The sequence below is a fragment of the Amblyraja radiata genome, chromosome 18 (genome assembly GCF_010909765.2).
Source record: "Amblyraja radiata isolate CabotCenter1 chromosome 18, sAmbRad1.1.pri, whole genome shotgun sequence".
Classification (NCBI taxonomy): Eukaryota; Metazoa; Chordata; class Chondrichthyes; order Rajiformes; family Rajidae; genus Amblyraja; species Amblyraja radiata.
In genome coordinates, this window is record NC_045973.1 from 34,361,641 (window position 1) to 34,378,055 (window position 16,415).

A 16,415-nucleotide genomic window follows, 5' to 3' on the forward strand; every position below is an offset into this window, starting at 1 on the left:
AGAAAAATATATTTTCTTCAGATCTATTCTTAACAAAAATGGATGCTTAAATTTGTCAATCCTGACGTTGTTAGAAATATTGTTGTGACACATAACAACTTGTCACTGTCAGAAATGCACTGCCTTTCCATTTTCATTTACTTTTTTTGGATTGATGCATCAAAAAAGAATTCCTTTGTTTTACTAGACTATTCCTACTGGTTTTGAGTAAAAATGCGAATGCGTAAGAGTGCTAACAATAATGCAAAGAGATGAAGTATGGTGCAAACATGGAGGATCCATGTCAATCAGATTATGACTTCCAGCAAGGATGCGCTTTTACAAATTGTCTAACCTAACCAAGGTAGACAACAAGTTACTGTATTTTATTTATTACCATCGAGAAGCTAAATCTGTGCTTTGGGCACCCAAATGTTATTTGGTGGTGCAAATTGCAAATTTCAGTCCTCTTCATGTGGAATTGAAAATCAAATTCATTTCATTCAGCCTTTAAAGGCGACTGTTACAATGCAAGCAACAAGTACAATACCTGCCTAAAGATACATCTCCTATAATCTTAACTCGCAGTGGAAAAATACAGTCAATATTCTGATAGCCAAGTAGGCTCGGTGGAGTCATACAGCAAAATGTCTTGGAGCAGATCTATTCTCCATCAATATTCACACTTTGACATTGAGGTTCAATCACCAGGTCTTTCCAGTCTCTCAAACTGTACTAACCTGCTATCTGCCTTCGTAATAGACTAGTTTTATTGACATTTACAGTAAAGACTAAGTGATTGGTTTATGGAACCACTCACCACCCTGCACTCATCAAGTGGAAAATGTACAGTTTTCCTGCAACCAACAATATTTACTAGAGCAATGAGATTTAAAAATCCCCACATTTTCTTTTTTCCTGAACAGCTAACACCTGTTAATTTTCTGCCACGGATATCAATTATTTAATAATTTGATTTGCAATACAAAGTAGAGAAAAATTGATAAACATAATTTAAAGTAAACAACTTGGATGCAAGGGTATCTATAGACAGAACATTTATTTTAATAGCCACAAAGCCAAATCCTTTGGGGCTTGAAAAATAACTGCAAGATGAGTCCTTGCAGATTTTTGAAATGTTCATTTGAACTCGATAATAGTTTTATTTCTTTTTAATATATTTTTGTTCTCAATTTTGTCCATTTTCTAACAATAATGCATTTTGCATAATATCTTTGAGAGCAAATAAACCTCATACACTTATCAGACGATGAACAGGAAACAGATGTTGAACCAGGAGTGACCACAACTCAGGCCAAGAAATGGATCGAAGTGAACTTTTACAATGATTCAGAGGAAAAAGAATTCCAGACAGTTTTTTCTACCCACGGTTAAATGTTCAATTGCCGTGCAGAAAGAAGGATAGGAAATGGGATTGAACAAGGTTACAGAGATGTATTGAAATCATATTTCACAAATCTAGAGTTAGAGTGAGTTGAGCTGAATGGATGTAGGGAAAGCAATGGTTGGAATGTATTTAAATGACATTTAATGACAATTTAATATAATAATCCACAAGGTTATACAAGATAAGTGCAGAATTGGAAGAGATCTGGCTGAAATTCCAAACTGGATACTGGGCAGGAAAATAAAGGAATAAGTGGTCATTTAGAAAGTTAATTGTTATAAAACTAACAATAATTTGCTTTGATTCAAACCTTCCCTTCGTTGTAATAGAAATTGTATTAAAAAGTTATAATTTAATTAACAGGAATTGCTGATATCATTTACTGTTAGCATAGTAGAGAATAATAGCCCTACATCAGTAAACCAGTGTTCAGTTGCATAGTGGGACAAATGTAGGCCAATCCCTAAATGGCAAGGCAGGACTATACACTCGTACAGCATACAGAACCATTGACAGTACTTGGAATCTATTTTGGGAGCAAATCAGGTCAGCGAGCAAGCAGCTGGACTCTTGGGTCTCTACAAATGTAAATAAATCCTGTATAAAATTCAAATGAGTTTAGTCATTGTAATTAAACAGGCGCCAATTCAAAATATGACAACGCATTCTACTTGTATTAAGTTAACCTAAAAGGAGCAAGGTTACACAGCCATCAATGTGTTATTAATGTACTGATGTATGTATAGAATTGGCTCGTTAATAGTTTCAGATTTAACCAAAATGAGTATCTATGAAACCAAGGATAAATTATATCTACACCAAGATAAGAAAATTAACTGTCAGTGATGTTGTCAATTGCATTTATACTCAACATTTTTGTTCGGAAAAAATATTTAATGGAATCTAAACTAAAATATGTCTAACAGTTATTCAAGTTGCCAAATATTGTTTTTTTTCTATTTCCAAATCTTTGAGGTTTTGGCTGTCAGGTGCCAATAAGATCACATGCAAGATGGTTGCCTAATCAAACAATGCTGGCTTGAACATTTTTGAGATGGCATTAAGTACAAGTCTAGTTCTTTGATATAGTTTACACCTATTTTTATGGCTGAATAATATGTATCTGATACATTGCAGCATTACTTGGTTTGAGCAATATGTTCTCTCTGCCATTTCAAACAACTGTTTGGATGCTCCAGTTCATAGGGGGCACTTACAACACACAATACAAGTGTCTCCTTTCTATAAATATTTAATCATTCATGCCTATAAAATTAATAAATGTCTCAGGACAGGAAACATTTACCAATAATGTTATGAGAGTATAAAGAGCAATTGTTCAGAATGATTAACTTCTGTATGTATACTTTGCTGAGTTCTACTGCACAGGTAATTAGGTCTGCATGTTAAAGAGCTGATCAGTTTGGAACTGAGTATCAATCGGAGCAGTTCACTAACCGAATAGCAAACTGACATAGCTACATTCCCAACTCAGGATTATGTGATTCAAAGTTGAAGAATTATAAAAATCAAAACTACTGCAGACACTGGATAACTGAAATTAAATCAGAAATGTTGGCAACATTCAGCAGATCTCTGGCAAATTAATTAATGTTTCAGATCCAATACCCTTCCGTTTCAAGAATTATGTCCCTCTACTACTTTCCTATCCAAATACCTATCAAGTAAAAAGGCCTGTTTCCGCACTCTATGACATATTTCTATTACTATTATCTCACTGCAACTGATACAGACTGAAGGTGTTCAAAAGGGAACTGCAGATGCTGGAATATCGAAGGTACACAAAATTGCTGGAGGAACTCAGCGGGTGCAGCGGGTGCAGCGGGTGCAGCTTTCCATAGATGCTGCTGCACCCGCTGAGTTCCTCCAGCAATTTTGTGATACAGACTGAAGTTCTATATGCACCATACTTATTCTGACTAGTACTTTATTACTTTGAAACCAAGTTCTCACACTCACTTCTACCACCAATGTACCAAAAGCTTAGAAATTGCATATCTTTCCTCAATTCTTCACCTTTAAACAGGAACAGGCGCTTCACCAAACATGCTGCAGTTCAACTAATCTCCTCTAGTTGTACATGCATTTTACTTGTCCCTCTATTCCTCAGAAGTTTGAGGAGATTCAGCATGTCGCCGAATACTCTATCGAAATTCTACAGGTGTACAATGGAGAGAATATTTATTGGATTTATCGATAATTCGAATGCTCAAGAATGCCGAACGTTGCAGTATGTGATGAACAATGTAATTCCCTTACAGGTATGGACCTCCCTACCATAAAAGGAATCTATAGGATGTGCTGCCTCACAAAGATGGCTAAAATCATCAAAGACCAACACCACCCTGGTCAAGCTTTCTTCTCATTACTACCATTGGGAAGATGGTACAAACGCCTGAGTACCGTTACCTCCAGGTCAAGAATTGCTTCCACCCATTAACTATCAGATTCTTGAACCACCTTGCACAACAATAAAAATGAACCGCTAGTGACTTCATAGTACTATGGTGGCTCCACATACTTCTGATGTTGGCACTAGAGTGAGGTAATTTATTGCACGTTTACTTCTTCTTGTTATTGTATTAGTGTGCCATAAGGATATCAGAATTCAAAATCAATTTCAAAGTTTGTTTTTTCAAAGTTCTCTTTAAGGCAACAAGAAATAAATGTACAATAAATTATCAGCTATCTAAATAAACCACGCTATCATGGTGCCTGTAATGTGCCTGCAAAGATACAACAAGTGACTTTCATTGTTCCGATCCACATGACAAATAAACACTTGAAAACTCTTGAAATAAATCAAACAACTCACTGAAGTAATCACAGAGAGAGGGATAAATCAGAGAGAGAGAAATCAGAGAGAGAATCAGAGAGAGAAATCAGAGAGAGAAATCAGAGAGAGAGAGAGAGAGAGAGAGAAATCAGAGAGAGAGAGAGAAGAGAGCGAAATCAGAGAAAGAGAGAGAGAAATCAGAGAGCAAAATCAGAGAGAGAAAAAGAGAAATCAGAGGGAATAACAAAATCAGAGAAATCAAATAAATCAGAGATCAGAGATTACGGAGAAAAAAAATCAGACAGAGAGGGAAATCAGAGAGAGAAATCAGAGAGAGAAAGAGAGAAATCAGAGCGAGAAATCAGAGAGAGAAATCAGGGAGAAAGAAATCAGAGGAAACAGAGAGGAATCAGAGAGTGGAATCAACTGAATCAGAGAGGAATCAGAGGAAAGAGAGAAAGAGAGAAATCAGAGAGATAAATCAGAGAGAGCGAAAAATCAAAGAGAGACAGAGATCAGAGAGAGAAATTAGAGCGAGAAATCAGAAAGAAAAATCAGTGAGAGAAATCAGAGAGAAACCAGAGGGAGAGAAATCACGGGTGGAGAAATCAGGGCAGAAAGAGGGAGATCAAAGAAAGATCAGATAGAGAAATCAGAGCAAAATCAGAAAGAGGAATCAAAGGAATCAAAGAGGAATCAGAGAGAGGAATCAAATGAATCAGAGAGGAATCAGAGAGAAAGAGAGAAATCAGAGAGAGATAAATCAGAGAGAAATCAGAGAGGGAAAAATCAAAGAGAGACAGAGATCAGAGAGAAATCAGGGAGAAAAATTAGAACGAGAAATCAGAGAGAGAAATCAGTGTGAGAAATCCGAGGGAGCGAAATCAGAGGGAGAGAAATCAGGGGGGAATCAGAGAGATCAGAGAGAGATCAGAAAGAGATCAGAGAGAAAGAGTAAAATCAGAGAGAGAGAACAGAGAGGGGGAAATCAGAGAGAGAGAGAGAAAGAGAGAGAGAGATAAATCAGAGAGAATGAGAGAAATCAGAGAGAGGAATCAAAGGAATCAGAGAGGAATGAGAGGAATGAGAGGAATCGGAGAAAAAACAGAGCGAGAAATCAGAGAGAGAGATTAGAGAGCGAGAAATCAGAGAGAGAAATCAAATGGAGCGAAATCAGAGGGAGAGAAATCAGAGATAAATCAGAGGGGGAGAAATCAGAAGGGGAGAAATCAGAAGGGGAGAAATCAGAGGAATAATAGAGATAAATCAGAGAAAATCAGGGGAAAATCATGATAGAGAGAAATCGGAGAGAAATCTGAGAGAAACCTGAGAGAAAAGAGAAAAAGAGAAATCACAGAGAGAGAGGGAGAGAAATCAAAGAGAAAGAAAGATAGATCACACAGAGGCAATCAGAGATCAGAGAGAATCAGAGAAATAGAGAAATCAGAGGGAAATCAGCAAGAGAAAGAGAGATCAGAGAGAATTCCGATAGATCAGAAAGAGAGATAAATCTGAGGGAATCAGAGAATTCAGAGATAAATCAGAGGGAGTGAAATCACAGAGAGAGCATAGAGAAATCAGAGAAAGAGAGAAATCAGAGATATCAGAGAATAATTGGAGAGAGAAAGAGAGAAATCAGAGAGAAAAATCAGAGAGAGAAATGAGAGAGAAATCAAAGAAATAACAGAGAAATCAGAAAGAGAAATCAGAGAGAGATGAGAGAGATCACAGAGAGAGAAATTAGAGATAAATCACACAGGGAGAAATCACACAGGGAGTAATCACACAGGGAGTAATCACACAGGGAGTAATCACACAGGGAGTAATCACACAGGGAGTAATCACACAGGGAGTAATCACACAGGGATTAATCACACAGGGAGTAATCACACAGGGAGTAATCACACAGGGAGTAATCACACAGGGATAAATCACACAGGGATAAATCACACAGGGATAAATCACACAGGGATAAATCACACAGGGATAAATCACACAGGGATAAATCACACAGGGAGAAATCACACAGGGAGAAATCACAGAGAGAAATCACACAGAGAAATCACAGAGAGAAATCACAGAGAGAGAAATTAGCTTACTGATTTTGTATAGCATTCTGGCAAGTGGAAGTTGAATATAGGTGGCACACAAACAACAACGGCAGCCGTATTTGGCTGCTTATTTTAAAGCAATCTGCAATACATCATAGATGAGTGAAAATAACAGCTTTGAGGTGAGACAGGTGAAGAGCACAGGTTGTTTTACTAATTGAGTACAACTTCGATCAGAATATGGAAAATAAGCGCTGCTGTGGAAAACCTATTAATGTACACTGACTTTTAAGCAAATTGTTTGTTTCCCATGCATATGTCACACCACTACAGTCATCAGCAAAAACACTGTAAGAGACCACAGTTTACATATTAAGTTTAACACTTCCCTAATTTAACATTTGCTGTTTGTAACTAGTTTTGAACTGCAATTCCCTGACAAAACAAACGTTCACTGCCAATTCTGAATCCTGATATCCTTATGGCAGAGAATGGGGCCATTTGGCCCAATCTGACTCCTTGGATATCTTTCCATTCAGCCTCATTCACCATTGCCCTATAGAATATATTTAAATAATTGCTATTTAGAGTGGTGAGGTTCCTTAACATTTTCTTACAGTCAGCTATAACTTTGGTACCTGGGTACAATTCCAGTGTAAATTACAAGCATAAGATACAGAAAAAACTAGTGGAATAAAGTTAGAAATTGCAGTTTTTCTGAAAATGCATAAAGGCAGAAGTGGATTTATTATCCAACCTTATTTGTTGCAAAATGATAAGGACTGAGTTTAGCACAGTACAATAAACAGTTTAAGTCATTTCAGAGAGTACAGAGAGAATGTGATGAACTCTAAATTTGAAGCACATCAGCCGAGACCAGGTAGAGGAAGAATCCTTCACTCGTGAACTGTTTGGGCTTTCATAATAGTTCAGTAACTTAAGCTTGTTCTAACATTCACCAAAATTTACAGGATTTTATGAATTCAGTTTTACCAACACTCATAATGGAATGTCAATTTCCTATTTTACACCTCTTTTCCAATACACCATACTGTTATCAGTGACAAGAAAACATCCACCACATAAATACCCTGAGCTTACCCGTGACCGTCACTAACATAGATGCCACCAGTGGCCGATTGTTGTCCAGCGTCCGACTCAGCCGCAGTTCTCCACTTGTTTGGTTCAAGATCATCAAGCTCAGCTCATTTCCTCGTTCAAATGTGTAGAAGAGTCTATCAGAAACATCAGGATCATAGGCTGGGATCTTCCCAATGACCCCTGCAGGAAAGGTGTTTGACTTATTGGATATGTAGTTATTGAAAATTATCTGGAAGTTCTTAAGAACAGGGCTATTGTCGTTCTGATCAATCAGAAGAATGTGGACGGTAGCTCGGCTGACAAGGGGAGCAGATGTTGCTTGCACAACAATTACGTACTCGGATTTTACTTCATAGTCCAAGTCAGTTAGAGCTGTGAGTTCTCCAGAAAAGATATCCATCTGCAAGATCTCTGGAATGTTGCCTTCCACAATTTGGTACATAATTTGTGCATTTGTTCCCTCATCTGGGTCAGTTGCAGTGATCTGTCCCACTACTGAACCTACAATACTGTTTTCTTTTACAAACACCTCAAATTCATCAGCAGGAAACACAGGTGCATTATCATTGACATCCAAAATATTGACATGAATGTGAACTGGTGTCCTGCGCACAGGAATGCCCCTATCCACCGCATAGGCAGTGAGATCATATATTGGAACAGTCTCACGGTCCAGTCTTCGGACAGATCGAATAATCCCAGATGTTGGTTCAATGGTGAAGTCCCCATCCCCGTCTTCCCCATTCTGGAAGGTATATTGTACCCTGCCGTTAGCATGGGCGTCACGATCAGTGGCTGATATCTGCAGGACACTGGTAAAGGGTGAGGCGTCTTCGGACACTGATCCGTGATACTGAGGATTTATAAACACTGGTGAATTATCATTGACATCCTTCACCATAACTTCAACATAGGTAGTATCAGATTTCTGTGGAATTCCATTGTCTTTGGCAGTGATAGCTAAAGTATATGTCATCTGATCTTCATAATCAAGTTCTGTCTGCAATGTTATAGCACCTGAATCGGGATCAATTCGAAACTGAGGAATGTTATCCTCCAAGTAGTAAGTAATCCTTGCATTCTCACCAACATCATCATCTGTAGCACTAATCACCACTACAGTACTCCCCACTGGGCGATCTTCATTGACATTTACTGAATAATGTGCACTCTGAAACACTGGTCTGTGTGTATTGGCATCTGTGATGTTAACATGTACATGACATGTATCATGAAGTGTGCGATCAGAAGCTGTGATTGCTAGTACATAGCGCCTCTCTTGTTTGTAATCCAAGGGTAAGGCGAGCGTTACAAGTCCCATGCCGGCTTGGGTGCTAATACTGAAGCGGTTTCTTGTATTTCCACCTGTGATCTGATATGTGACCACTCCATTCACATCTCGATCCACTGCAGTCACTGTTAGTACACTGGTACCGACTGTAGCATCTTCATTCAAACGGATAAAATATTCTTTCTGAGTAAATTCTGGACGGTTATCATTGACGTCCATCACTGTAATAGTAACACTTGCTGAAGCAGACAGAGATGGAGATCCATGATCCCTAGCTTCTACCCCGAAGAAATAATGTTCAACAGACTCACGGTCCAGTTGTGCACTCACTGTGATCCAGCCTGTTCCACTGTTGATCACAAAAGGTGTGTCTGAGGCTGTGTCTATCAGTCTGTACTCCAAGCGGGAATTTTCACTGTAATCAGCATCCACTGCCTGGATGTGAATTACAGAGTATCCAAGAGGTGCATTTTCAAGTACGGACACTTGAAACGGGGTACTCACAAAGATAGGGGCATTGTCATTAACATCTACCAACTGAATACTGATCATTCCTGTGTTGTTGGATAGCGGAGGACGCCCAGCATCCTGAGCACGAACACGCAAGGCATATTCACGCTCCACTTCAAAATCTAAATGTGTCACCACCTCGATCGAACCGGTAATACTATCTATGGAGAACTGCCCCCTGCTATTCCCACTAATTATGTTATAATGGACCAATGCATTATTGTCCTTGTCCAGGTCTGTGGCAGTGACAGTCAAGATCTCTGTATGTGGTCTGATGTCTTCTCTCACCTGGACAATGTAGCGCTTCTCACTGAACTGTGGAACGTTGTCATTTTCATCCAAGACAGTTATGTAAACTTTTACTGTGGCACTCTTTGGACCAGGGTCTTTACCTTGGTCATTGGCCTCTACAATCAAAGCATATTTCTCCATGGTCTCTCTATCTACAGATCCACGGGTAGTGATTAAACCAGATCTGGCATCAATGTCGAAAACGGCATGTGACGTTTGCTGGTTCATAAATCGATACCTGATATTGGCATTGGAAGGAGAGTCTATATCTGTGGCTCGGAGCTGCAAGATCGGGTAACCTTCTTCTACATTCTCCCGAATGGTTTCCCTGTATTCGGCTTGTTCAAATACTGGGTCATGGTCATTGGTGTCACTCACTGTAATAGAGATCATGGTAGTGGCAGAAAGGCGAGGAATTCCGTGATCGACAGCAGTGATTCGAAAATAGTGCAGATTCATGCTCTCTCTGTCCAGGACTTTGCTGGTAGAAAGCAGTCCATTCTGGACGTCGATTGTGAAATAATCCATTGACCTGCTATCCATTAACGAAGCCATAGAGTAAAAAAGCCTTCCAGCCTCTCCAGAATCCGGGTCCGCCGCAGTAATGGAGATTACAGGAGTCCCCGGAGGCTGGTTCTCCGCCACCTGAACCTGGTAATTATATTGCGGGAAATGAGGGCGACGATTGACCGATCTACTACTTCTGGTTAACGGCAAAGAAAACACGGCTCTCTTCCCCCGTTTGACAATTCTGGGATTAAATAGATGGTGTTGCATAGTTTTCGTGAAGTTTAACTGGAGGAGAATACGGGAATCACTTTTACAATTACTCCTCGGTCTAATCCCAGAGAGCCAAGTTTTCATAGAAGCTTTGGTAGGTTTGTAAAACTGGAAACTGAGAAATGCTACACAACTGGGAGGACAAGAAACGTTTGCCTTGGACAAACCCCAGTAGTTCTTTGTTCTGTTGTCCGGATTGCAGCGACTTTGAACAGAAGCTGTTTCTCCGTCTGTATCGGGAGCTGTCCACGGCGCTGTTGGTGCTGAAATATCTTGATGCTCGCAATACACTCCGGGCCGCGAGCACAGGTTTGGAAAGCGTAACAGGCACGATTTAAAACATAGATTGCGGTTTTGTGGACGTAGAAAGCGACAAATGAACGGCTTCAAACAACCAATTTTACTTTTAATTAAATGCGATTTTGACCATCTTGTCCAGCTTTGAACAAACCGACTCATACACAGGTTCACACATTGATTCATGCGTCGGTGCGGGCGATGGGCTGAAACGTAGTTGGTGCGCTGAATCTTTTCCTGCTCTGTGCAACATCTGTCCAGGATTTTAGCCATAACTGAGACGTGGCATTGACAGAGATCATGTCTGGCGCTATTTAGAAGCAAATTTAGACTTTGTTTGAAACTCTCCCCCAATTCTCTCTCCTCGTTCTCCAGACACTCGCTGGCTCCCACGACACATCGGCTCTTCCAAGTCACCTCTTCGCAGTCCCAGGTAACCCCGTCGCTCACTCCCGACCGGATGTTCGACTTGCTCTTGTTGCTGTGATGGTTTGGAAACCGGCCGCCACACAGTCTCCCCGGGCTATTGTCCCAGCCCTGGCAGAGTTGGATGGAGAGGGGCTGACGGGCCAGGACGTTTGCCATGAACTCCGGTTGCGGGGGGCGTGAGCGCTCCTTCCTCTCCCAGGTCAGCGAGCAGAGGGTGTCCTCGACTGGCAATGAGATGCTGCGGACAGCCCGGCAACAAGGCGACACTTTCCACACATTGATAACTCGGCGGCTCCTCGCCTCTCGGCTGCCACAGGCTCCGGCGACAAAGTGAAGGAACCAATCTTTTCCGCTGCTCCTTTGTGCGGCTGACCGTCCGCCTCGCCTCTCAGCCTGGGGGCAGCGGATCCAGGAGGCCGAGCAGGCCCCGGCTCTGGGGCTTCTCCTCGGCTTGGCCGGCCGGCAGGACGGGGCGCCCGGCCACCTTAGCGCCGCCTGTCCTCCCTCTCCCTCCCCGCCGCTCCGGGGCCTCAGCATCCCGCTCTCCGCGGCGGGCAGCGCGAACAAAGGGCTGAGCGGCAGCAGGATGAGGAGAGACAGGCGCCCCAGAACCGCCGCCGCCGCCGCCGCCGCCATCACCGTCCGTCCCTCAGCCTCGTCGCTCGTCCTTCCGCCGGCCCACGGCCCCGAACCGCCCGCTGCTGCCGCCGCCGCTCAACATCCACCTGCGCGCTCTCTCTCTCTCACTCTCTCTCACACTCTCACTCTCAGCGCCCGCCCACCCTCCCTCGCTCAGCCTGTCCTCGCCGTCGCGCCGCCGCCGCGCATCTCCTCATCGTCGCTCCTCTCGCCCCCAACATGGCGCCCGCTGCCGGCGCCAGCCAGCGTCCGCTCGCCGCCCCTGCTGCTGTTGCTGCTGCGCCCCCACTTCCGCCTGCCTCCTGTGACCATTGGGGGGGGGGGGGGGGGGGGGGATGCGGGCGCCGCCATCATTGATACTGGCACCTTGTGTTGGCTGGGTTCCACTCGACTCGAGTGGGACCCAGCCAACACACTATGCCAGTATCAGAGGGGCTTGTTTCCGTGTTGTATGGCTCTAGACGAGCCTCGAGTGACTCGAGGCTCGTCTAGAGCCATACAACACGGAAACAAGCCCCTCTGCCCAAACCGTCCACAACCTCTCCAAGCTAGTCCCATTTGTTCGCCTTTGGCACATCTCTCTCCATCAACCTTTCCTGTCCACGTACCTGTCCAAGTCTCTTTTAAATCGGGGGTAATGGGGAAAAGGGGGTGAATGGGGTTGAGAGGGAAAGAAAGGTTGAATGGCAGAGTAGACTTGATGGGCCGAACGACCTAATTCTGCTCCTTTAAGTTATGAATTGTTTATTGTACCCGCTTAACTAACGTCTCTGGCAGCTGGCTAATGTGTCCAAACAAAGCCAATCCCGTTTGGCCCATATCCCTTTAAATCTTTCCTATTCATGCACATGCCGAGGTGTCTTTTAAATGTTATTATACAACCTGCCTCAACTACCTCCTATGGCAACTTGTTTCATACACCCAGCTCCCTCTGTGTGAAAATGATGTCCCTCAGGTTCCTATCTTGCCCCTCTCACCCTATACATATGTCCTATATGATCTTGATTCCCCTAGCCTGCATAAAATACACTATGCATTCACCCTATCTCTTCCCCCTTGTGATTTTATACACCGCTCTAAGATCACCATTCAGCCTCCTGCACGCCAAGGAATAAAATCCTCGCCTGCCCAACTCTCTTTAAAGCTCAGTGCCTTGATTACCAGTTTCCTACTTAACTTTGATTTTTAAAAGAATTGGTAAATATTACTGGGACCAGCGTTTTAGCTCAAAGAAAAGTCACAAACAACATAGCATTTTCCATATTATGGAAAGTGTCATATTCACCTAGACATTCCACGGTCGCTTTCTGTTTGGGAATAAAAGGTGGAACATGGGGACTGAAAAAGCAACGGCGAGATAAAGTGTGAAAACGAATACGGCGTCTCAATGTTTAGTAAACCATATTATTTTAAACGTAATCCCCACAGTGAATTGATGCCGCCCGGATCCTCTGGGGGAACTAGGAGTGACAATAAACATTTAATGTTTATGCAAGCGTCACACAGTATATGAAAATAAATAGAAAGATGAACATTGGTGGATTTTGTGATGGATGTTAGCACTTAGCAGCAATGTTTTCTGTACTCCAGTATTCAGCCAACTATTTTTTTGCAATTCCAGCAGATAAGAGGTTAAACAGTGTAAGTATATTGCCAGAAAGAACAGGAGACGTTAGGTAGTCAGAGTGCAAGAATGTGCATGATGTACGATCAGTCTTCGCTGCTAGATTTTGTACGAAGAATTGCATGCAACCGCGCTATTCTACTGAGCTGGTTTACGCGAGCTCTCCTCTCCTCTCCTCCTGCTGCTCATAGCCACCGTCTCTGCTGTTACATCTGCCGCCCCTTCTGCCTGCTAGCTGTAGGTTCTCCTCCTGCGAGTCTTCCCACTCTTGCTGACTAGTCTGTGCCAAGTTTTCTCAACCTTCTGCTGCTCTCATGTTTCTGATTGTACAATCGCCACACCTCCTCTCTCAAGAACTTCTGTTAATGCCGTTCCTGCTGCCTTTTTCAACGATTTATCTGTAAGCGTACTTTTAGTTATCCTGGGCTGGCTATCTATGTGTTGGCAATTTGTCCGGCCTTAGTCTGTACAAATTAGTGTAGGAAGCTCCCATTGGAAAATAAAAACACATTTGCACATTTTAATAGAGTTTTTTACATTTGTAAAATCATTTATTACACCTCGACCCGAAACGTCACCCATTCCTTCTCTCCAGAGATGCTGCTTATTCCGCTTAGTTACTGCAGTTTTTTTTGGGGGTCTATCTATTATTACATAGCAGACTATTTAGATTTTTTTTCAAAATTATTCCAAATAAAATGTGACAATTTGAAAGTTTCGTGATCACGCTGGTAACCTCTACCCCCGAAGTAAGTTCAGCATAAAGCCCAGTGTACTCGGTTCTTTAAGGAGGTATTTGAAACCAGAAAGGGGAGATACAAGTGAACATTTCCAAAGTACTAGATTGTACACATAGATACAGATAAGGAATAAGCTGCAGAGTAGTGCTTGAAGAATCCAGGAATGCATGGTCGGAGATGATTGCCCAGGTTTATGCAAAGCGTGAAGCCATCTATGTCAGGGATAAGAATCATAAGAGGAGACAAGACAATAAAAATTGATTTACTCTAGGGTGCAAAATTATGATATTTTTAAATAATTGAAATTCATGTTCTATAATCATTCCCAAATCACCTGGTTTGTATGAAGGTCTCAATCTACCTTGAAGCTTTTCATTCTTCTAGCTTTTATTTGTTGAAGTAATTCTGTACCATTTGAAGCGTGGCCACTCAAAAGCAAACAAAACAGAGTTTATTTACAAATAGAATTTGAAACAAAATGCAGCAGCTTATCCATAAAACAGGATAACAAAAATAGTATGAAAATTGTCACACAAGGAATTCGCACTTTATCTGTAAACACAAGTTCCAAAGAAAATTAAGAGGGAGAAAAATAAAAGGTTTTACAAAATTGATACTAGAACTGAGAGATTGAACGAGTTGAGGCATTTTATTAAATTAAAAGACACAGGAGTCTGCAACGTTGTGAAAATTAGAAAAAATGTGAATGAATGAATGAACCAATAAGTTTATTGGCCAAGCCATTCACATACAAGGAATTTGCCTTGGTGCTCCGCCTGCATGTGACAACATGACATAAAGCGACAGTTAAGAATGACACATAAAACATTATTGATTAAACATGTGAATCAAATAAAATACAAGAGCAAAAGGAGGCTACAGATTTTTGGTTATTGAGTAGAGCTACTACTCGTGGAAAAAAAGCTGTTTTTATGTCTGGCTGTGGCAGCTTTGACAGTCCGGAGTCGCCTTCCAGAGGGAAGTGATTCAAAGAGTTTGTGGCCAGGGTGAGAGGGGTCAGAGATTATCTTACCCGCTCGCTTCTTGGCCCTTGCAGTGTACAGTTCGTCAATGTAGCCAATAACCTTCTCAGCTGATCGGACAATTCGCTGTAGCCTCTGGATGTTGTGCTTGGTGGCTGAGCCAAACCAGACCATAATGGAGAAGACAAGGACATACTCTACGATGGCCATGTAGAATTGGACCATCATTGCCTGTGGCAGATTGTGCTTCCTCAGCTGCCGCAGAAAGTCGAAAAGATGGAAATCTGAAATAAAACAAAAAAATGCTGGAAACATTCAGCAGATCAGGCAGCATCTGTGGATAAAGGAACAATGTGAAACTTTCAGGTCAAAAACACCTTCATCAGATTGATAATTGTTTTATCTGCACAAGATATTTACTAATATGTCCAACAGGAAATTAAGAAGTTTTTGTTTGCATGATAAGAATGTGGAACCTAAAGCAACCTAGAAGTAAATTAGATGAGTGCACAACAGTAATGTGGCTGGGAATATATGCTGAAAGACATTTGCTGAAAGACAAGACATTGGAGGGTGGATGGAATGAAAGAAGACTTAATTACAGTATAAATACAATCTAGTTAGTCAGGATTGCCAATAACTACACTATATGTTTTATGTTATTCCATATAACTTTGAGCACTTTTAGCTGTTCTAGGCTCCATATCCTAGGAAGGATGAGCTGGAGGGCTCCAGTGGAGGTTTACAAGAATGATTCCAGGGATGATGAGTTTAACATATGAGGAGCGTTGAATGGCTCTGGGGCCTGTATTCACTGGAATTTAGAAGGATGAGAGAAAATCTCATTGAAATCTACCGGATAATGAAAGACCAAGGAAGAATAGATGTGGAGAGGATGTTTCCAGTAGTGGGAGTGTCTGAGACCAGAGTGCACAGCCTCAGAATAAAAGGAAAGTGTAGGATGGAACTGCAGATGCCAGTTTACACTGAAGATAGACACAAAATGCTGGATCTCAGAATAAAAGAACATACAAGGAAGGGACACAAGGAAGAATTTATTTAGCCATTGTGGTGAATCTGTAGAAATTAATTGCCACAAACGACTGTGGAGGTCAAGTCAATGGGTATTTTTAAAGCAGAGATTGATAGATTCTTGATTAATAAGGGCATCAAAGGCTAGGGTGATAAAGTAGGAAATGGGGTTGAAAGAGAAAATAGATAAGCTATTGAATAGTGGAGCGGACTCGATGGACAAAGTGGTTTAACTTTGCTCCTATGTCTTCTGATCTTCTGATCTTTTCCAAGCTGCAAACATTAAAATATGCGGCAGATTCAACAAACAAATATATAAATTTAGAACAGAACTAAGGCACTCAGTCCCTCAAACCTGTTCCACCACTTAATAAGAACACCTCAACTTCGCATTTCCACTAAATATATATGATAACCTTTCACCTCCTTGCTTATTCAAGTATCTATCTACCCATGATTCAGT

General features: G+C 41.7%; 1 protein-coding gene across 4 annotated transcripts in view; it reads right to left on the bottom strand.

The window, feature by feature from the left end:
• Positions 1 to 11,593, bottom strand: part of celsr3 (cadherin EGF LAG seven-pass G-type receptor 3) — a 209,611-nt gene extending 198,018 nt beyond the window's left edge. For all 4 annotated transcript variants that reach the window (XR_004414675.1, XM_033037098.1, XM_033037099.1 and 1 more), the window contains exon 1: positions 7,337 to 11,593. Coding sequence is in view for 3 of the 4 variants with exons in the window: in XM_033037098.1 (XP_032892989.1) it covers positions 7,337 to 11,570 (4,234 nt within the window). In the remaining variant the exon portion in view is untranslated. The remainder of the gene's footprint in view (positions 1 to 7,336) is intronic.
• Positions 11,594 to 16,415: the final 4,822 nt, after the last annotated feature.